Genomic DNA, 23,647 nt, shown 5'->3' on the forward strand with positions numbered 1-23,647 from the left:
TTTGATCAACAAAGTTACACAAAAACATCTTTGGTTGTTTCATTGAAATTAAGACCTGGATGGATATTAAGAGCAAACAACCATACAGTCTATGAACAAACAAACCTGTCCTCTTCAGTTAACGATGGCATACTTAACATGCAGTATTCTACAACTATGTTACCTTCAATTGAATGAATTTGAGGTATAGTTATCTTTCTTCACTTTTTTTTGTATTTTTTGTGCCTTGTTTATATGAAAAAACATAAATGACTCTGTCTTTAACTTTTTTTGTGAATTTCGAACAGCGGTATATTACTGTTGTCTTTATTTACATTTAGTTGTTATAGGTTCACCCTAGATTACTTGGATTGTAAAGTCTATCTTCTTCACTTTCATTTATATCTTATATCATACCTTGTAATAACATGAACGAATTTTCTCTGTAGCTTGAACTGTAAGTTGTAGTCTTCTTCCAGGCTACGATAAACGAAACTTGAATAAGTTTTGGTATTAGATAACACTGCCTTTGATTTTACTAATTGTACTAAAATGTGTTGTATGTGTGCTTGTTCCGTGTCATATAACTATCAATTGACAAAAATACCGATTTCCGGAGGCAATTTAAAAGAGAAAGTCATAGGACAAACGTCCCCAGTTAAATGACAAAAGTCCCCAGTTAAATGGCATAATCAAAATTAAAAAAAACCGGGCGACATCCTAGCTGGTTTGGTCTTTGTATGCACATTGCATTACGTAACTAAATCTTTTTTTTTTGAGAATTCGGATAATTGAGAGCTTGGTATGATGTAAATTTAACTTTTATCGCAATGTTTTTTTACACACATAGAGTCTTATTGGTTAAATTTGTGGTTTGGTAGATGTTTCATTGATGTATACTCTAAATGTAGGCAATATTAAACAAAATATCTAGTTAATATTGGAATCAGCTTACATTACGTAATTAAAACAAACCTGTACACTGGACCGTCCTCGCCTTTTTCTTATCTGTATATAGTTATTGCTTGGTGAAGTAGCTTTGGAAATATACTTTGAACTCAGATATCGTCCCTTGTATACTACCTTTAAATGTATAAATCTCCAATATTAAGTAAAACAAATAAAACTCCATAATGTTACTCTATCTTTTAATTACAAAAACAGGTTCAGCTACTAGATTGATAATTGTTAGTTTCAAAACGGTCCGATTTCCTTATTCATCCAAGTAATATTTGTTCAATGAATAAACTATTATTTTCAAAATTGTACCTCGTAGCACCCTTTTTTGAACAATATACAAAAAATCAACAAACAAAGTACTTGCAGTACCTGGAAAGCAAAAACAGCGAGTATGACATGAAAATCACGTATCGGTACCACTGCCATATTATTGTTATTGAAACCATTCTTCGTTAAAATGTATATGTTGTTCATGATGATTTTTAATTTTGTTTTTGTTTGATAAATTTTTATAATAAAACGTGTATATGAAAACTGGATATTTTATTTGATCGCAGAAATATATGAACACTAGACATTTTATTTGATCGCAATAAATCCAAAAAAATAAAGCACTCACATAAACTGTACCAGAATCAGCATGTTTTGGAAAGGAAACTTGTTGTATAACAACACCAGTCTTGTCAACAGAAACTGCTTTTGTAAAGAACAATTTGGTCTTTGTAGTTGTACTTTCTTTGACCTTGACGCTATATTTGTAGGTTATGATTATTTTGGCAGTGCCTAGTGGTGATTCGATGCTACTACCGTCTGATTTTTCTATCCTTATCTAAATTCATACAAAGTAAAGTTTACATAAGGTAGAGAAACACTGTTAATGTAGTTTTGTGATTATGTCGCGTTAGCATGCTTTCTCATTGACATTCATGAAATATATCCTTTTCGTATTTACTCGAATTCATATCACTTACATATTCGACAAAAATATAGATTATCAATGTTTTTTCGAACAAGAGGGTGTTTCTTACTAAAATCTCTTCGACTCACAACTCCTTTGAGACGGGATGTAGTCAAGAAACATCATCCAGCTTGAAAGACCCTTGATTATCTGTTTATTTCTGTTTTGACACAATTTTCTTTTAGAAAATTTCAATAATAAATTAGAAAACTTTGCAGACAGATAAACAAAGATGCGCTGCCAACTACTTCAAAGAGGGTTATTTGATTTTCCCTGCTGTGTGACCGTATAAGAAGTGTCCCTGATAATGTTATCCAAAGATTATTGATGAATGGATCAACTAGTACATGCGTATATTTAGAATTCATAACGGGCAATTTATATCAATCATGTTATTTTCGAAGTACCAAATATCCATCGGTCACTGATAGTCAATCAGCAGCAGTATCGTTACAGTGCTGTGAAAATAAATAAACAACATTTTATAATCTAAAAGAGTTACGTATGTTCAGAATGTTTTGAATCAGATAGTTGAACAATCAAAGATTTCTACGAAGACCGTCATCAAAACAGGATTTTTTTTTAATAAATATTTGCTTCAAATATGACTATAATGCTAGTTTCAACATAGTAGAAAATGGAAATGTTAAATAGAATTGAATAGACGATAGTTTATGATGTCGGGTTTTCTTTCTTTTTTTCCTTAATATGGTGAATTTGTTTTTCAACAAAAATCAGCAAAACGAAAATATGATTTGTGTGTCTTTTTCATCTTTCAGTATCGAGAGGGATAATAGGCGTCTCGCTAGACTCAACCAGTGCCATCTTTGGCTTTAGTTCTGCTTACTCTAAAGTAAAATCTTCAACAAATTGCACAATCAAATAACACGTATGATTCATGATTCACTGATTTGATGTTAATTCTAATATGGCCTGATTAGTTTTAATATAGAAAGTGTATTGTAGGGATAACCCATTTAAAATAGAAGATCTGGTATTATTGCCAATGAGACACCTATTTACAAAAGACGAAAATAACACAGACATTAACAACTAAAGGTCACCGTACGACCTTCGACAATGAGCAAAGCCAATACCGCATAATCAGCTATAAAAGGCCCCGATAAGACAATGTAAAACAATTCAAACGAGAAAACTAACGGCCTTATTTATGTAAAAAAATGAACGAAAAACAAATATGTAATACATAAACAAACAACAACTAAATTTACAGGCTCCTGACTTGGGACAGGCACATACATTAATAATGTGGATAAGTTTAGCATATAACTTATAACATCTAGATTAGGACAGTTTCTATGTTCTTTGTTACATTATAAACATTATTTTGATTTTCCGTTTTCGGTTCCAATATTTGCTTCATTTCATACATAATAGATTCAAAAAAAGAAGAGTCTTTAATCTTATAAATTGTTAGTTTATAAGATACTGGTATTTGATGGTTAAAATAAAAGAAACTCAGTTACTTACCATAATTGTATATTTGAGCCCCGGTTTGAATGTAGATGACATACTCTGTGAAAACACAACTTTCGTTTTACTGGCATATAATTGGAAAATTGTTGTATCATTGGCTTCTTTTCCAGTCACCGTTTCGTTCACTTTAACAAAGAGACTGAAGCTAGTTCCAAACGATGGGTAAAGAAACCAGGTCGGAATCTTGATATCAACCTTTCCATGTATCTTCGAAAAATAAACATATAGCCTATTCTTTATATGCATGAAGACTTGGATTTTAATATATAAAAAAGACACATCCTCCATATAACCACATAAAAAAGAATACCTTATATGTATGGTAATCTGAGCTACCATATAAACCATTAAATTTAGGCAGGAAAGATAGTGCAATATGCTGTGAGCTGATTTTGAGGTGCACAATTTAGAAAGGACAACGACACGAATAGGGCATATTTGGAAATGTTTATTTACTTTAATCATTCTGTAAAACAATGTGAGATCAGCGCAACGCCTGATTGCTTTTCCCTTTAAATAAGGTAACGACTATCGTTAATTTGTCATTTACTTGGCTAAATATATCATCTTTTTCATTAAAAGAATCCAATATTTTAACGATTATTCCATGAAAGTTACAGAGTCACTAATTATAATCTATTTTTAGTATAACATCAACTGAAAATTCTTTTCTACAAAATGCACATGTAGTACCTTTTCAAACTTTACATATATACTATCACTACTAAAAACACGAGTTATGTTAATTAAGGCATATCCTTCTACCGGCTTTCCAAATGTATATCTGTAGATAGAAGATTTTAGATATATGTGAAAACTTATATTAATCATTCATGTCATACAAAGTTATTTTACATGTTTAAATTCCATTTCAAAAACAACAAAACAAGTAAAATAAAAAACACAAAAAAAATTAACATAGACAAATTGTATAGAGAGCATCTTACAATAACATTGCACATCAACTGTTACTTCTTCATTAATCTGTCAATTGTTTTTTAAATCAAGTACAAACGTTTTAATATGTGAGACAGCAACCACTGACACCAAAACATAAAAAGCATCTGGTTTAAGGTCAAATGTTCAACTAGAGACAAGTATATATACTATTTTTCAAACTCTACATTGCTTCGAGATAATAAAAGTGTTATTGATCTCAAGTTTTAATGAACTTACGCGGCAGATACTCTAACAGTAACGAAGTCATCTTGAACAAAATTAAATCCAGGTACTGAAACTTGAACGTCAAATTTTGGCAACACTAAAACATTGTATAACATTTTACAATGCATGAAAAACAATAATAAAAGCAACTTATTGATATATAAATATATATATACAACAACATGTTTAAGGTGGTACCCAACACATGAACTAAAATTAATTTGGCTTTTTCAATTTTCTTAAAATTTTAACAAAATATAAACTTTGACCCTTTGACAAAAATATAAAAATTTCAAAATATTTTAACCAACCGTTTGATCAGAAAAATTACACTGGTCATATAGCTGTTTGACAAACACTGATTTTGATCATTGAGACGCTTAATATTCCCTGAACAACACAAGTTATATAAACATTGTGCTGATTTTACAGAGTTATCTCCCTGTAGTGTTAGGTATCACCTTAAATACAGTAATTTATATATCAAATTACATCCAATAATGCAAAAATGAAAAGCAAGTTTATGAAAGACATCCGGAATCCAATAAATCTGTATATGACAACAACAACAACAAAAAAGACATGACAAAATAGCTCCGTTTGCTATATGCTTATCATAAAGAGATTGTGAACGTAGTTCGTAAAATCAGTTACTTTTGGATAAGGGTATCAATATATTACCAGAAACTGAATATTGGTGTAAATGACACGTTAACGCCGATGTTTTTCAAACACACTATGTGACAACTTACGTATTGTCGTTGAAGGAGAAACAAAAACATAATTTTGATTTCGAACACTTAAATTTTCTGGCATTTGAAATGTTACCCAAGTTCGATAATCTTCTAAATCGCCCAAATTGAAATAAGATAAGCAAACAATTGACCCATTCTTTTTTTTGTATTATTTTTGTTCAGGAAGTTTTTATATTTTCTATTTTGTAACATTTAAGATAATGTTTTTTTTCTGCGCTAGATGCTCATTTTGACAAAACAAATGACTCTTCAGTGATGCTCAAAGCAAAAGCATTTGAAAATTCCAAATCAACCTATTGAAATATAAGCATTACCGTACTCGTTCACTTCAATGTATTCCTTTTGCGTTTGTCCCTGTAAAACATTAAATTATTTTGCTTAGCAACATAAGAATTTAAATTCACAAAGGACCGACGATGTTTCTTTAATGAATATGAGAAAAATGAAACGGGACTTTTTGTTTTAGTATTCTGCCTTTTGATTTTGAAGTTGTTACTTTTGAAAAATAGTTTAATCTTGGGTTATGTTTATTTCTTCGAATAGACTTTTCACATCAAAATGAATAACAAAAATCAGGAAAGTCTTAATTACAGTCAAACTGGCAGAGCGAATCAGAGGTATTCTAATGATTTCCGGTTCAAAGTTCTTCATTGAGTGTTCTACTCTTTTAAAAAGTATGTCTAATAAAGTCGATAAAGATAATCTATTCCAGGGATAAGAAAAAATGTACTGAAATATATTTACGCCAGACACTTGTTTCGTCTTCAAAAGACTCATCAGTGACGCTCGAATCAATTTTTCTTAATAATGTGGTCATTTTTATAAATTTCCTGTTTGCAAAACTTTGAATTTTTCGAAAAACTAAGGAATTTCTTATCCCAGGCATAGATTACCTTAGCCGTATTGGGCACAACTTTTTGGAATGCTGGATCCTCAATCCTTTTCAACTTTGTAGTTGTTTGGTTTTATAAATATTTTGAAATGAGCGTCACTGATGAATCGAAACGAAACGCGAGTCCTGCGTTCTACTTTATAATCCTGGTATCTTTGATAACTATTAAAGGCAAAATAATACGAAGTTGAAGAGCATTGAGGACCAAAGGTTCCTAAAAGTTTTGCCAAATACAGCTAAGGTAATCTATACTGAGGTAATGTTTGAATATGATGGTCCAAAATATAACATAACAAAGTTCCTTCTTTTCAACGAACTTGAATACTTTCATGGAACTAAAAAAGATATAAAAGCAAGTTTGACAACATGCAGGTTGATGTTATAATAAGAAATTGACGCATATCATAAAAACGAAAGAATTGTCTATTTTGAGCGACGAAAAAACTTTCAGTAAGCATATTGTATTTTGAACCTACATCTAAATACGATTACTCTTCAATAAGGGCTGGAAGTACGACACTTCTACGCAGGTTTCAGAAAACCTTAACATTTTGATAAAAAGACAATTCAATTTCATTGATATAATATACATATGATTGAAATTCAAAAAGACTTATGAACATCTCTCTCTTTACTAACCAACTGGTTCATTTCTATAGTCCATCTACCATGATGTGTTTCTGGTGATAATTGTAAGAAACCAGATACAACGCCATATTCTTCTTGTAATTTCAAATATTGCTTTACTCTATTTTTTAGAGGATCCTTCAAAAATATTCAATAAGAGTAAATTATCAATGAATACAAGAAATAGGGAGTCAACTGTATGAGGTGCAAAACATTCAACAGAAGTATAAGCAAGTGAAGTATCTTTTAACAGAACGGTCCTTTTTTCGAGTCTGCAGCATCTAACACAGTACAATTAACATTGTTTTGAGGAACGGCATTATTGCTACACGAACTGCGAAATTATTGTTATATGTTATCAAGCATTCAACGAATTTGTATTGTACATTGAGGGTAACAAATGTACTTTTGTTTCTTTTTTTATTTATTTGTTTGTTTATCGTTAGCTGTACCTTAAAATCTTTGTTAACACTACAAATAGCAGTTTGTGGATTGTTTTTTTTTTCTTCATGTTTTTCAAATCAATTGCCGAGATGGGAAATATCGTACTGGGAGAGATTCTGTGATTGAGTTTCTTTTATGACATATGTTCACAAAATGTTACCCTGATCTGCAATAATTTTGTTTTTGTTTTTTTTTGTTTATATGTGACGTCGTCATGCATTGTTGCCTTATTATTATCGTCACGATAAGATTTACAGATGTCAACAAGAACGTTTCAGGTCATATTCACGTCATAGTTGAAGTGTGAAAAATAAAGAACTTATATAAAAAAAAACTACACGTTTGTTTGAACAAATCAATCACGGAAAAAAGTTTACACTGTCTTTAAATATCTGGCAATTTCCTCAATCTGTCGAGACTAGTTTTTCATAAAGAAGCATACTGCTTCCCTTTTTTTTTTTTTTTTAGAAAAACGTGTTACTTACAAATATAATCACATCAATAGGAGCTTTAATGACATCAAGCGATGGTTTCATTCCAAATACTCTGAACTGTACTGAAATATAGAGAATCTAACTCTTGTGATTGGAGACGTTTACACTACTTCAATTATCAGCCCTTGCAATCTTGAAATTGCAAATTAGAAATACTTTTCCTTTTTTTGAAAATACCATAAAAGACAATGACGAAATGACTATTTATCAAATGTCTGGCATCTTAATATTTTGTTAATGTTTTGGTTTCCTTGCGCATCTTACTATTGTCTAGATTGAAACTGAACACCGAAACAACTGCACATTGAGACTGTATAAATACGCTCATTTTAATTTATTTTCAACAAATAGAGACACATAATGTACAATAAAACCTAAACAATTTATTATGGAATGTAAAAGATATGCGTATGAAAAGAGAGATGATCTTTATTACTTGTTGAACCGTCTTTTTATAACATGAAGGAAATAGTGACGCCTCGTACATTGAAAGTAAGATATACTTTTTAAAATACTGTTTGTTGAATTTGTATCAAGCAACAATGCAGAAAATCAATAAATTCAAATGAAAAAATCAATCATGTTTGTATTATCTTACAGCTCGAAGAAAACTTTTTTTGTCACAAATAGGACGAAGTTAAAAAAATGTTACTTGAATATAGTAAGCAATATTAAAAAGACTCATAACGATAACACAGAGTGCCAATAGGGCTCTTCACGGTTAGTTCGGCCATATTGGATAGGGGGCAGATTTTCATAAAAGAGGTAAAAATGGTGTGAAAAATACGGGAAAACATCATCAAAACAGAGCTGTTGCTTGGAAACACACATAGATTTTCCCACACTTTCATACCATTTCCACCTCCTTCCAAAAAATCTGCCCCCTATCCAATATGGCCGACCTAACCGTGAAGAGCCCTATTGATAAAATGGAAATCTGAAAAAAGTGTTATTGAAATTGAATGGGATTAAGATTACACAGTCTTGACCAAATTGTATTCACACCATACCTATACATCAGACAATCCTGAAAGATACCAGTCATCAACTTTTTTTATTTTCCTTTTTTTAGCAAACTCCACTTACTCTACTGAACAGACAGCCGATCGGATGAATAGATTTAATTACTACCATGAAATGTTCTTTAAATAATTGTCGATTTGTCTCATTTGTGAGAAAACGAACAGGATTGTGGAAACGCTAAATTTGCGAACTCAATCAAATATATTTTCGATTTTTGATTTGAATATATGTTAATCATAAGATTGATAGAAAATCTTAACAGTACGTCATTTGTCGTTGAGATATATTTTGCATGTTATCATAAATATAATGAATACATTAGTTTCTTGTGTACAATTTGGAAATTAGTATGGCGTTCATTATCACTGAACTAGTATATATTTGTTTAGGGACCAGCTGAAGGACGCCTCCGGGTGCGGGAATTTCTCGTTACATTGAAGACCTGTTGGTGACCTTCTGCTGTTGTTTTTTCTATGGTCGGGTTGTTGTCTCTTTGATACATTCCCCATTTCCATTCTCAATTTTATAAGTTTACCTAAATCCCCGGGCTTGTATATTGGTCTGTCTGTCTGTATAAACATTGAAGCATTCTTGGAGTCGACTTGAATATTTCCAATAGTTTTAGAAAACACTATCCATCCCGTACAAATGGTGTCCAAATGATAGCTATATCCCGACGGGGTATCACTCGGAACCTATTGCAACAAAACAAGATTCAAACTTTGTATCGCCAGACAAGCCTTTCGTCTGTTTCAGACTAAACAGAGACGCTCGAAAAACAGAAATAAAAAAGATTAAACAAAAAACGAACCTGGTGAAACATAAATTTCAAATGCGTTTACCATAAATTAGAGATAAAAGCAACACCAAATTTGTTTTTCAGTTTTTAGTATATTATTAAAAGTCTATAAAAATTCAAGAATAGCAAGTCTGGCAGGTACTTGAAAAGACTATGGGTAGATACATGTAAACACAACAAAACTAGATATGCTTGGTCTATATGCCATTTTGTCTTTCTTTGTAACATATTTGTATGGGTTATTTTTTTTAATTTGTTTTTAAAGATTAAGAATTTTACACAGTGTTGACTAATGTATTTTTTACATTTTAACTATTATGTCTGGGTTTTTTTTTATTCACGCTTCGTTGTCAATATAATGGAATTTGGAGCGACTGTCATACAAATGAGAGGTTACGCTTGCTATCAAATCCACCATTCTCTACATAAGAAATTGCCTGTACCAAGTCAGGAATATGACTTTTGTTATCCATTCGTTTGATGTGCTTGAGCTTTTAATTTGGCCATTTGATAAGGGAGTTTCCGTTTTGAATTTTTCTCGGAGTTCAGTATTTTTGTGATATACTTTTTTTCAGTGCTCTGAAATTTTTGAGTTCAGTTGAGATTTAATAAAATATTGAAATTTCATAAAATGTTAAAATATAACTCTACCTTCAATTTTAATTTATGTAGTTTTCCTGCAATGAAAAAAGTTATGTGACAATTAGTTTTCTATTTTCACCCTAGATAACACAAAATAGAAGAAAAAGAACATATACTACTGATATAGTTACTCCGAAGCTGCAACTTTGTCTTGATAGAAAAAAAATATACATTTTTATGAGCATCAACACACAAAGGGTGTTAAAGTACAGTTAACGATAAAATATCAAATAAACCGAACTCTAAGGAAAACTCAAAACGGCGAGTCCCTTATCAAATGGCACAATCAATTAATTGCTTACGCACTTTCCGTTTAGAATTTTCTGCTTGGGTACTTTTGTTTGTTTTACTTTTCAATACTTTTTACACGTCTTTGATAATGTAACATTTCGCCCTACAAACTTGAAATTAAGGATACCAGAGGCTTGCCAGAAACAGTTAAGTATCTTGACTTAATTTTATAAATTAAGAATTGGAGGTGTATACCAAATATCAACAGGAGAGGCAATTTGAATTTTCCACATGTAAGCCTTCAATGTGTCGCAACATTCAAGAATAATTTGTTTATGACATAAATATCAGATATTTTAGAGCTTGCATTTGTTATCACGACCATTGTGATGAGATTGTGTTGCTCGCAATGAAAGTATTGTATCAAACCCTTCAAAGGACTTTAATATTAGTCGTTTGACCTTTAAAGAATACAAATGTTAAAATGACATCGTAGCCCAACACCGTCCATTTTGTCGCTTATTTATTATTTATTATTTGAATTTTCGAAAAACTAAGGATTTTCTTATCCCAAGCATAGATTACCTTAGCCGTATTTGGCACACCGTTTTGGAATTTTGGATCCTCAATGCTCTTCAACTTTTTACTTGTTTGGCTTTATGCATATTTTGATATGAGCGTCACTGATGAGTCTTATGTAGACGAAACGCGCGTCTGCCGTACTAAATTATAATCCTGGTACCTTTGATAACTAATTGCATCACTTTAACGTTTTATCATCTGATTTTATTTTTTATCGAATTTCGTATTATATATTTTTAATAAACGCATTTTAGACATGCGCAAGTTTAGAGTTGTAATTAAGATTTATCATCAAAAAGAGTATTATTGGCAATTATGAATATTTTTTTTAAAAGAGAAAATTTGAGGATCCTACTAGAGAAGCATTGCCTACAATGATCTAGTTCACGTCATAATCTTTTAAACACGTTTCGTAAACTAATAAGCATACATTTATTCTGATTTTACTATCAACTCATACCTGATGTCCCTGAATATGTCTTTGACATCCCAGATATCGTGTGTCCATTATTATTCCTTAATGCAGTAGCTATATTGACATTACCAGACCCTTTCTTCCATATCGTAATACAAATATCAATATCTGTCCCTGGTCTTGTTACCTTTGGGATTGTCATTATGTACGTACAGCTGAAATTATTCAAGTTTTGGTTAATTTATAAGATATATAATTGATGATTTATGATACGAAATATATTTGAATGTAAAATCTCAGACAAAAGGTTAAGGACTTATTGGAACAATATATCACGCATTTATTTCAGGAATAAATAAAAATATGCACTTACATGTGTTCAACATTTGTTTGTTTTATCGATAAAAGCATTGGATTGTATAGGTTTAAGATAGAAAAAAGACATTTAAAGCAAAAATCACAATTATGCTTTAGCCTTATTCAATTATAACATTATAAGGAAAATACAATTTATAATACAATATACAATAGTATATAATTACATAAATAAATTAGCAGAGAACACAATAAACATTATGAAAAATTTGTAAATATGAAAAAAGACATCATATATATTAACTACGTTTCAATGAGATTAGACGCTGTATTATAACGATCGAATGTGATTAAACTGTATTTTGATTGATAAGAGGCAATAGTAGTTTACTGATTCATTTGCTTTGACAGGACAAGAGTCTCAAACTTCATCATCAATAGTTGGAATCCACAAAAATAAAAAAAATCACAATCAAGAATAGAAAATGATCAGTAAAATTAAGTTTTATTCCTTTTCTGGTATCGAAGGGTCTTTGAACATGATAACATGTAGTTATTGAGATGAAACATACATTAACTATATGAGTCAACAAATGTGGGATGGTAATCATGAAATGTATAAGCGTTATATATGAGTTTGTCCTCATTTTTTTTCTCGGAAGAACACCGAGTTGACTAAGTCATATATGTGACCATGCATAAACGTGATTTAGTTAATATGGATAAAGGTAAATACTTATTACGATGGAGCAAAAGATTTGTTACTGCCGAGAAAATTTAAAATTGACTATCATGCAGCTGCAACTTTTAGTTTTGCTTTAGTCTCTAGTTTAAAGTCGTTCTCCTATTTCAATATCTGAGAAAAGATCAATGTAAGGAGCAAATCTTCTTTTCATGAAAGTATCTTATATCTCAAGTCAAATTGGATATATGAGCACACAATTAAATAATAAAAAGCCAACTTACTTTTCTGGCTGACTGTCAACAGGTACAAACATCAGGAGAAGGATTATTAAAAGCATTATCCTTTCTAAAGAAATTTGTAGCAGAGAGAGGTGTATTATAAGATTGAATAAAAACATATATTTTAAAATGTAATTACAATATTATTGTACCCTCTATGCAGATATTTGGCCAACAACTTATAAATATACAGGAATCCAAATCATAGTATGGTTCTGTTCACATATAAATTTATAAATAAAACCAATAGTGTAAAAGATGTTAAATATGTTCCTCCCAAATGCCTCTTATATATAAATACGATACTGCAGGGGAGTGATAGACTGTTATGGTATAGCTGTTTCTAAGATGACCACGCATATTTTCCAACTCCTCTTTTCCTCAATGTTCACATCGCATAATAATTTAAAAATCATAACTCTGATCCCCTTCGATGGCACCTGATCATGAGATAATCACTTGTTTTAGTGAGGTTTGTCTTGCTAATTTCATAAGTTATCATGTAGCTTTTTGAAAACTGTTGCTTTTAGTTTCTTCATTTTTTTGCCATGGTTTTGAAAGACACTCTTTAACTTATGATTTTTGATTGCCCCTTTAGTATCTTCTTTGTTTTCACTCCTTAATATAGTATTCGCATGATCTCTTCTCATTTTTAAAGTCTTAAGAAACCTCAAATTAAAAAAAACAATTGCATATATTTTTTATACTTAATGCATAGGGTTCATTATACAACATATGTACGGGAATTTCTCGTTACATTAAAGACCTGTTGGTGACCCTCCGCTGTTGTTTTTTCTATGGTCGGGTTGTTGTCACTTTGAAACATTCCCCATTTCCATTCTCAATTTTATATACTTTTTTCTGAGGAAAATTCTTTAATTTGTCCACATTTAGAATAAGTTTACTTATTTTTAATTGCTTCCTTTTAGGAAGCAATTCGCCGACATATTTTCCATTTGCATAGTGACCTGAGCGTAACCCTCCTCGTAAAAATCCGGTGATCGCAATACGCATGGATCTCTCATTAAATAAACAATTATCTGATTGCTTTTTGTTCTTTGTTTACTATAAGGTGCCAATCGGTAAACGTCGGCTTCAAAACACGGCATTTAATGAGCAGCCATTTTTGTTAAAGCATCATAACATACAGAAAGAGAGAAAAAATGACGATTATATCATATATTTTCGTAAAAAATAAGAAAATCGTGCATAGACGACTAAGTGTATGATTCAATTGGTTCAAAAATATGATAAACATTATTTTTCACCACTCACTCGTTTCATATGACTTTAAATCATTTACCAAGTGGTAAATTAAGCTTTGTCGGCTCGTTTTTAACTTATGGTTTTGAATATCTCTTTTGATACCGTATGCCTCTATTTTATAATGAACAATCTACAGTTGGGGTTTTATACGCAATCTTAATGTCATTAACTGTGTACAAAAAAAAAGTATCATATAATATCATGACAAGTTTATTCCTGGGAATAAGAGGTTCTTCATAAGCATATACTGAAAAAAACCTAATAATGGAATTCTTTTGAAACTATATTATACATTCACTTGCCTTTTTCCATGTTGAAACAATATCACTGAATTTTCATGTAATAAAACATCCGGCTACGGCAAATGTTTTGATACAATCTTACTACGTAATCGGATGAAAGAATTATTTATTTATGCAATATACGTGTCCTTCTTATTTCATTGATTGACCTTCATAAAAAAAATCTTTTACACAATTGCGTCGCATAAATACTATTCCAATCTAATACTTTCATGCATTAGTCTAGCATTTTTTCCCAAATGCTTTGTAGTTTTTTCTAGTAAATCAAAAAAGCTTTTAAATAAAGGCAACAGTTGTATACCGCTGTTCAAATATATGCATGAATTTGAAGACAAAAAAATAAAAAGAGTTTATTTTTATGAAGTATACGTAACGACCGATAATTTGAAAATTGACGGATAAATTAATTTGGATACACGGTCAAATATATGAAATCTTTTTGTTGGTAAACTCCTCATTTGAACTATATTCGTAAGAAAATGTGGTATGATTGCCAATAAGACAATTCTCTATCAAAGACTTGTTTTCGCTCAAATGTCCTACGCTTATTCTTATTTTCCTAAAATTTAGGCGCTCAAATGTCCTATACTTTGGCGCTCAAACGTCCTTTTTTTTCGCTCAAATGTCCTGTCAATGCGCTCAAATGTCCATTGCCGTATCATATAGCGTTATAGTGCATGTGTCTATTTAAGTCTTGTGTGGATGTGGCGCACGTTTGGAGTGTTAAATTTTTAACCTGCTACCTATGGTTAGCTATAATTCGTTTGTTTCTCTGTCCTATATTTTCTCCCATTTATTTGTATTGTAGTCCTGTCATATATTTTAGCCAGTTTAATGTTATAATTAACATGGCCATTAAAGCGGGTGGCTTGGTTTGCCACACAACCAGGTTCAGGGAAATGGCCATTTTTATAGTATAGTTCGTTTCTGTGTGTGTTACATTTTAAGGTTGTATTTCTGTTGTGTCGTTGTTCTCTTATATTTGATACTTTTCCCTCAGTTTAAGTTTCTAACGATTTATGAATTTCGAACAGCGGTATACTACTGTTGTCTTTATTTTTTGCTATTTTCGAACTGGATACTGTACTGCAAAATAAATACAACATGAACATTTCACATTTCAATTCAATGCAGGATACCAAGTCACACACGTACCAAAACTTCAAACAAAATCCGAAGCGAAAATAACCCGATAAAATAGTATTTTAGTATAGTAAAGAAGTGCAATGATGTCACTGCAACAACTAAACAGAACTGTTTAATACAAAGGTAACGCTCATTTGTCTGTTATTGTAATACAAGCTCGTGTGTGTGACATATGTAAGCCATATTATATATTTTTTTAATTGCTGTAACCGAGATAAGGAAACTATACAAAATACATGCAGCTCTATAGAATTTTTCAGTATTTTTGCAGAAGCCTTATGATACAAATTAATTCCCTTTGAATGTTTGAATGAATTGATATGATGCCAAAACATGACATCTGTTGGTAGTTTTTTAGCGTTTCATTTCTTTCGTTGCTTTGGATGATTATGTGGAAGTTTATCAATACTAAATCATAATCAAGGTTTAAATTAAAAAAAAATATATATACAGTACATATACTTTAAGAGCTGAAGACAGAATTTAGTATATTGATAACGCGAGAAATTTGTTCGATCAGTGGCATTTAGAATTATTTGATACTTTTTCGTTCAATTCCATTCAAATTACAATAAAATGAGTTGTCGGATGAACATGTAAATGTATAAGCCATCAACTCAATTGCATTTAAATATCTTAAAATTTAATTACCTCAATTGCTACCATATTTTACCTTTGATCTTTTAAGATAGAAGTAAAATTTGCAGCAATACTTTGTCTTCTTAATTTAAGATATAAAGGTTAAAACATTGTTTTGAAAAATAAACGGATAAAAATGATGTATGTTATCCCGTAATAAGATGACAAAGATTATCCAACACAAGTTCTGTCGCTATGTTAGTTTCGATTGAAAAATATCTTGGTCTGTAAATCAAATTGTACACTTTTTCAAATACTTAATATAGTTTCATGGTCTCTTGAAATAATTATGAATGTGTAAAAGGGATTTGCATAGCTTATTATTATAAATTATTTTAGAATAAATAGCATGTACATTTATTAAAAAATGTTTCCTTGAATGCGTTTGTACGTATAAATTATCATTTGTGATGTGGTATGTGCTTAGTGGTAAATGTTAAGCTATGTTTGAGAAAAAAAAGAATAATGGCTCCGATATTCTGACACTCAAATGTTACAAACTTAGTTCATTATATATTTACATTTAACATAAGTGATAATCTGCTTTAACTGATGAACTTCATACATATGTTCGTTTCACTAAAAAAAAACAATTCCCTCTTTTGAATACAAATGTTTTTCTTAATAACAAAATTTTTATAATATCAATGTTTACAAGACTGTAATTTACTTGATGCTTGTAACTTAAACGATGTGATGTTTTCTTTTATTTGGTTGGATTGTTGTATCTTATAGACACATACCCATAACATTCTCAATTTTAGTGGTATTGTAATATATATTTGAATATTGTCCATTTTTGTAAATAATTAGAAATAAAATGAAGAGAAATAAAAGGAAATAAAAATACTCTTAAAATAAAAATATAGGGTTATATAAAGTGAATAAAGAGCGAAAACGTAAACAATTTAAAAAATATTGACCTGTACATTTACAGTATCTAATATTGTGTAATGACATCGGTAGATATAATTATTGTTTAATATACATAATTTTTCAGATAATATTGAACGGGTGCGAGATATGATAACGATAACACACAGTATCACTATATAGTATACACACATATCCAACACTAAAATTCATGTGATTATTACAACGCATATATAAAAATATAAGGATGTGGTTTTGCCATTGAGACAACTCACCACCAGAACATAGAACTGCACATAACATCGTGTTATATAGTAAACGGACATTCGATATGTGGTCCGCTGCTGCACAACTACCACCCGAAGAAGAAGGCAAGTGATCAAGCCTAGATTAGGCAGCATTTCAATTTTCATGTCGAGTTATTTTTTTTGAATTTAAGGTATACATCATAAATTTTGCCATGAAGTATGTGTCTTTAATTAATTTTATTTTTTATTAGATATTTACTCGAGAGTACATCTTTGAATTATAAGTGTTAAATCATTATCTGAACATAGAATGATAGAGAAATTACAAGAAATACAATCAAGATATGATATCAACTTATTCAGAATTATGAAAATATGTAGGGTTCAATTTCCATCCTCTGATCCCTCAAGGATCGAGTAACCGGTGAGATTAAAGAAAAACTTTAAAATATTACAATGAAACGTCGTGGTAATCTGCTTTAAAGTTGAAATATGTACAATGTACACATAAATCAAGCCATTGTATTTTTGTTTTGAACTGTTTTAAATTTTATCTTGCAGTGCCTTTTAAAGCTTTTTGTTTGTATCATAATGGAATTTGCTAATCGTTGAAGGCCTTATAATTCCATATTACGGTCTCTAGTGGATATATCCTTTTCGCATTTATAGAATCCCATCTATGAGGAGGGGGTCATCTATATACCAAAAAAAATATTTAGTAAATAAAGCTGATTTGGACATGCTTTGATACTATTTATGCGCTTGAATTTTACTTGATAACATTTTTGTTCGCTTTGGAGATTCCGTATATCGTCAAGTTATTGGAATTCCAATGGGGACTAACTGTGCACCACTTATTGCGGACCTGTTTTTGTATTGTTATGAGTTACAATTTATGACTAAAATTATCAAAGACCCATCAAAACAACATTTGATACAAAAATTTAACAATACTTTTAGATATTTGGATGATATATTGGCTCTCAATAATGACGACTTCAGTATGTATACTAAAGAAATTTATCCTGTAGAACTTACTTTGAATAAAGTAAATGATAACAATGACCACTGCCCTTTCCTCGATCTTGATATCTATATCATAAACGGGAAGCTTAATACAAAAATTTATGATAAAAGAGATGATTTTTCATTTCCTATTGTTAATTATCCATTTTTAGATGGTGACGTTCCCTTGTCACCATCTTATGGTGTTTATTTATCTCAACTTGTACGATTCGCTCGTGTATGTAACAAGGTATTAGATTTTAGCGAGAGAAATTTATGCATTACTGAAAAATTATTACACCAGGGTTTTCGATATCACAAACTGGTCAAAACATTTACTAAATTTTATCACCGGTATAAGGAAATAATTCGTAAATATAACTCAACATGCAGACATCTTATACGTTCAGGTATTTCACATCCAATTGTTTATGGAAATATTCTTTATAAAGCACAAAAATGTCAGAAACTAACAAAACCTTTAAATAGACTTATTAGAAGGGGACATAGTTACGATACTGTTGTCAGATCATTAAAGATTGCATAGTTTGGCTTTAATATTGATTCACTGATAGGACCTTTGCATCGGAACTAAACACATTTATTTCTAAAAAAAACAGTTGTTGGCATGACACGTGTTATGTTCTTCTCATATATTTTATGATAGTATGATACTAAACCCCTTACCGGATGGATTGTGCCTGATATTCATATGATGAAGACATAATCTTTCAATCTTTAATTGAGGTCTGGAGCTGGCATGTCAGTTAACTGCTAGTAGTCTGTTGTTATTGATGTATTATTGTCATTTTATTTATTTTCTTTTGTTACATCTTTTGACATCGGACTCGAACTTCTCTTGAACTGAATTTTAATGTGCGTTTTGTTATTCTTTTACTTTTCTACATTGGCTAGAGGTAAAGGGGGAAGGTTGAGATCTCATAAACATGTTAACCCCGCCGCAATTTTGCGCCTGTACCAAGTCAGGAGCCTCTGGCCTTTGTTAGTCTTGTATGATTTAAATTTTAGTTTCTTGTGTATAATTCGGAGTTTAGTATGACGTCCATTATCACTGTACTATTATGCATATTTTAGGGGCCAGCTGAAGGACACCTACGGGTGCGGGAATTCTCGCTACATTGAAGACCCATTGGTTGCTTTCGGCTGTTGTCTGCTCTATGGTCGGGTGGTTGTCGCTTTGACATATTCACCATTTCCTTTCTCAATTTGATTACAGACTTTTTTCAAAGACATAAAGTAAGAAAAATAAACTCTCTTTTAGTTATAGTTTGTTTTGTTTTGAAGCAATATAAGCCATCATCGAAACTTGGAAATACATTGAACAGTTTTTATCTATTAATCATGCTTTTCTTTGTCTAATATGTTCTGCTTTTTATTTGTATTGTAGTCCTGTAATATTTTGTTTTCATTTCAATGTTATATTTAACTGTGCCATTAAAGTGCGAGGTTTGGCATGCCTTAAAACCAGGTTTCAACCCACCACTTTTATTCCCCTTTAAAAGTGTCCTGTACCAAGTCAGGAAGATGGCCATTGTTATAATATTGTTCGTTTCTGTGTGTGTGTTGCATTTTAACGTTGAGTCGTTTCTGTTTTCTCTTATTTTTGAGATAAGACGTGGCACGGTACTTGTCTATCCCATATTCATGTATTCGGTTTTGATGTTATATTTGTTATTCTTGTGGTGTTTTGTCTGTTGCTTGGTCCGTTTCTGTGTGCTGTTGCGTTTCGGTGTTGTGTCGTTGTTCTCCTCTTATATTTAATGCGTTTCCCTCAGTTTTGGTTTGTTGCCCCGATTTTGTTTTTTGTCCATGGATTTATGAGATTTGAACAGCGGTATACTACTGTTGCCTTTATTTAAATTATACATGAATAATAATAAACGGTATCATTTTGATGCTAATCATCTTTGATAATTATTCCTTAGCATGGTTATATTTTGTTTGCCATGAAGTACATCAGAATGACATTTACGGCGCCATTGAAGAAAAGATTACCCTGTATTATTTGTAGCGTTTTATTTGAAAGGATACATATATGAGCATGTGCTTGTAAAAATAAAAATGAAATATTGACAGATGTGTCACTGCGTCACCAAGATAGTTAGCTTTAAGAAAGATGTGTGATGAATAGATACCATATAAACTAAGTCTATAATTAAATAAAAAGTAAAATCACAAAAATACTGAACTTAGAGGAAAATCAATTCGGAAAGTCCATAATCACATGGCAAAATCAAATAACAAAACGCATCAAAAACGAATGGACGAGAACTGTCATATTCCTGACTTGGTACAGGCATTTTCAAATGTAGAAAATGGTGGATTAAACCTGGTTCTATAGCGCTAACCCTCTCACTTTAATGACAGTCTCATCAAATTTCGTTTATTTACATTGATGCGTTAAACAAAATATTCAAAACATGGGTACATCAGTCATCATTCTTTAACAATTTATATTGTTGTACTTTTCAGTTAGACTTTTCAATATCAGACAAAATGCTGTCAAACGATTTAGAGCCATAGCTATAGTGATGGTGGTTGCTTCTGTTCTGTCTATTGGAAGCGGTATTGTACTTTTGATAGCAGCTGCAGGTGGAGGATGGCCATTGGTATCTGGAAGTCCAATTTTCTCAGGCCTGGTGGTAAGTACTTACTACAAATTGTTTTTTGTAAATCAAATGCATCATCAGCAACATTACCAAGTGATGATATCGAGTGCAGGTGCGTGGGATTGTACTCCGACCAGTCAAATAAAACCCCTCCTCCTCTACCGCCTCCTGCTTGTCGTCGTCACCTTCGTCGTAAACCAACATCATTACCATCATCATCCTCCTAAGCGATATTCAAACTGGTGTAATATAGGTTTGAAAATACTGTTTGAAATGAACCTAAAAGATTTATAGCAAATTTATCACTACATGAAAAACTTCTCAAACTAAATATAAGTTCAATGGTAGACCACTTACTGTTTGTCTTTTAAAAATATATTTCTGGGATACATGTACCTATGGCACGCGGTAGACCTCTTAAATTTTTGCATCTACAAAATCAAGTGAAACGATTTCCTACGTAAATCAAATCCCATCTCCTATTTTTCAGTCAACTTAATTCATTTATACATTTGTAGTTAGGGAAACATTGTTTTTAAGTTTCTATTATATTGAGATCACCTCCGTTATTTTATCATTCTTACCCTCATTGCACTCTGGGTCGGGTCGGCACCATACACACTTTTTGATTAATCACTATTACAGCGTATCATGACGTATTTAATAAAAAAAAAAATGAAGATGTGATATGGAAAGATTGCAAATGAGACGATATTCGACCAGGGATTAAGATACGAAGGCATGTGATTTTTGCCACGGAACATTTAACAGAATCAATCACTCGATTATTTTTTTCAAATAAGTGCTCATGTTTAAATGCAATACAAGCTTTAATTATGTTTCAGGTGCTAGCAGGTGCTATCTGTGGCCTAGTGTTGGGTTGTACGAAGTCCGAATGGACTACTGAAGAGGAACGATCTAAACAGAGATGTCTGGTATGTCTTAATGGATCTTCTTGTGAAGTAAACAATACAAATATTTGCAAATCGAAATAAGGATTTCATTTAAACAAATAGTGAAATTTCAAAGAGGTTAACCATTTAACATATACAACGATTCAGTAAGGTTAAATTATTCAGTTTAATCAATCAACTAAAAACGCGAAGTAATTAGTCCTTGCATTTCAGTTACACTGTACATGTATGAACCAAACCAAATAGAGGTTTGGTTACCTTCATAAATTTTCGGTCATATTCACCAATAAATAACCCAGATTTAATACATTAACTAAAACTGTTAATATATATCAAAGTAGTTGCAGCAGCGTATGAAAATAAAATCTTCTTGAACACGCATAGTTTCAAAGACAATAATTCGTCCCATTAATAGAGCACACACTAATTTTGCATTGGTTCCAACTTTCATTTTGTATGGATCTTTTATATAACATATTATCCTTTACATGTTATTTTCAATAGTCAGTTGTATAGCTCTTTCTTTTTTTTTGTCAAAAGTATTCATGGACTCCTTCAAATGATCCTGTTCAAGAGACCACCAACATCAAACAAACCAAAACGATGTCATCAAAAGGCTACACAAATGCATTCATCGTTACACAATAAAAACAATGAGCCACCTAAATCCAAGAAAAAACCCACAGACTACTATGATAATTGACTCAATTAAACGGGTGTTTTTCGACAATTAAATGATGCCAAACTTCACAAAATTAATTCCATTGAAATGTGACATTTCAATCTAATCCAACGATACAAATCTAATACATCTCAATATAACTATATCGTACAATGTACTAAATACAAAGTACTATAAAAATACTATTATACCAATATTTAAAAAAAACTTATACACAAGCAATGTACATAAGATCCAAATATATACTACTTTTGTTTCAGGTTGTTGTATTCCATTTATATATCACTTTTGTTCCAGGTTGTTGTATTTATCACATAAGATCCATTTATATATTACTTTTGTTCCAGGTTGTTGTATTTATCACATAAGATCCATTTATATATTACTTTTGTTCCAGGTTGTTGCATTCTATGCACTTGCCGTCAGTTCGTTTTCTCTCTGTGGAATAAGCATAGGTTATACAATAGCAGGGTTGGTCGCATGCAGTGGAGTGGACATGCAAACCTGCGGACATCATCACAGGGCTGAAAACTACGCTAATGCAATCGGAATATTCTTTGGTGTGTTTCTACTTGTGACATCCATTATTGTTTGCGTTATGTTTTGTTACTACAAAAAAGCATTCAAGTTTTTTTTTTCGGCCAGTGACCGCCTAGAACAAATGCAATATCTTATAAGTCAACAACAGCAGCACATAACATCTCTCAGCCATTCTGTAGGTCAAAATTCGCAGATTGGACAGACCCCACCTACTGGATACGGTACATATACACCACCTGCTGGCCAGACCCCTGTCGGATATGGAACATATTCACCTACTGCTCCTCCGCCACCGTATACTGAAAAACAAACTTTCTAATGAAGTAGTATTAAACAGCATTTTCGGGTTTTAATTCAGATATTCTCTAAAGAATTCATCTATTTGTAAGGGTTGTTTGTATTTAACTAATACAACTCTTAGGCCGTGTTCACATTGACCTAAATTCGGTGTTGTGTTAGTGTCGCTCACACGTAAACTAAACACAATTGCGTTCCCATTGATAAAACTCAATGTTTACATGTAGTTTAAATCATGTTTTATCTACACACAGTCGATAGTCAATGTAGGCCTTGTGTAGGTTAAGTGTACACAAAACTAGGCATTTAGGACATAAGTTTTACCGTGTATATATTTAAGGAGGAAACTATTTTTGAGTAAAATT

At 31.4% G+C, this 23,647-nt stretch overlaps 1 protein-coding gene across 1 annotated transcript; it reads left to right on the plus strand.

Moving 5' to 3' along the window:
• Positions 1-17,297: 17,297 nt before the first annotated feature.
• LOC134710858 (uncharacterized) lies at positions 17,298-23,399 on the plus strand. Its single transcript, XM_063571268.1, has 4 exons — positions 17,298-17,337; positions 20,713-20,882; positions 21,695-21,784; positions 22,843-23,399. Exons 1-4 carry the CDS (start codon positions 17,298-17,300, stop codon positions 23,302-23,304), a joined length of 762 nt encoding a protein of 253 aa, XP_063427338.1. The 3' UTR covers positions 23,305-23,399.
• The last annotated feature ends 248 nt before the right edge of the window (positions 23,400-23,647 follow it).

Source organism: Mytilus trossulus, chromosome 3 (genome assembly GCF_036588685.1).
Source record: "Mytilus trossulus isolate FHL-02 chromosome 3, PNRI_Mtr1.1.1.hap1, whole genome shotgun sequence".
Lineage (NCBI taxonomy): Eukaryota > Metazoa > Mollusca > Bivalvia > Mytilida > Mytilidae > Mytilus > Mytilus trossulus.

Coding starts and splice junctions, on each gene's coding strand:
- LOC134710858 (XM_063571268.1), top strand. CDS start 17,298: ATGTGGTCCGCTGCTGCACAACTACCACCCGAAGAAGAAG. Junction 20,883..21,694: donor CAATTTTCTCAGGCCTGGTG/GTAAGTACTTAC, acceptor ATTATGTTTCAG/GTGCTAGCAGGTGCTATCTG. Junction 21,785..22,842: donor GATCTAAACAGAGATGTCTG/GTATGTCTTAAT, acceptor CTTTTGTTCCAG/GTTGTTGCATTCTATGCACT.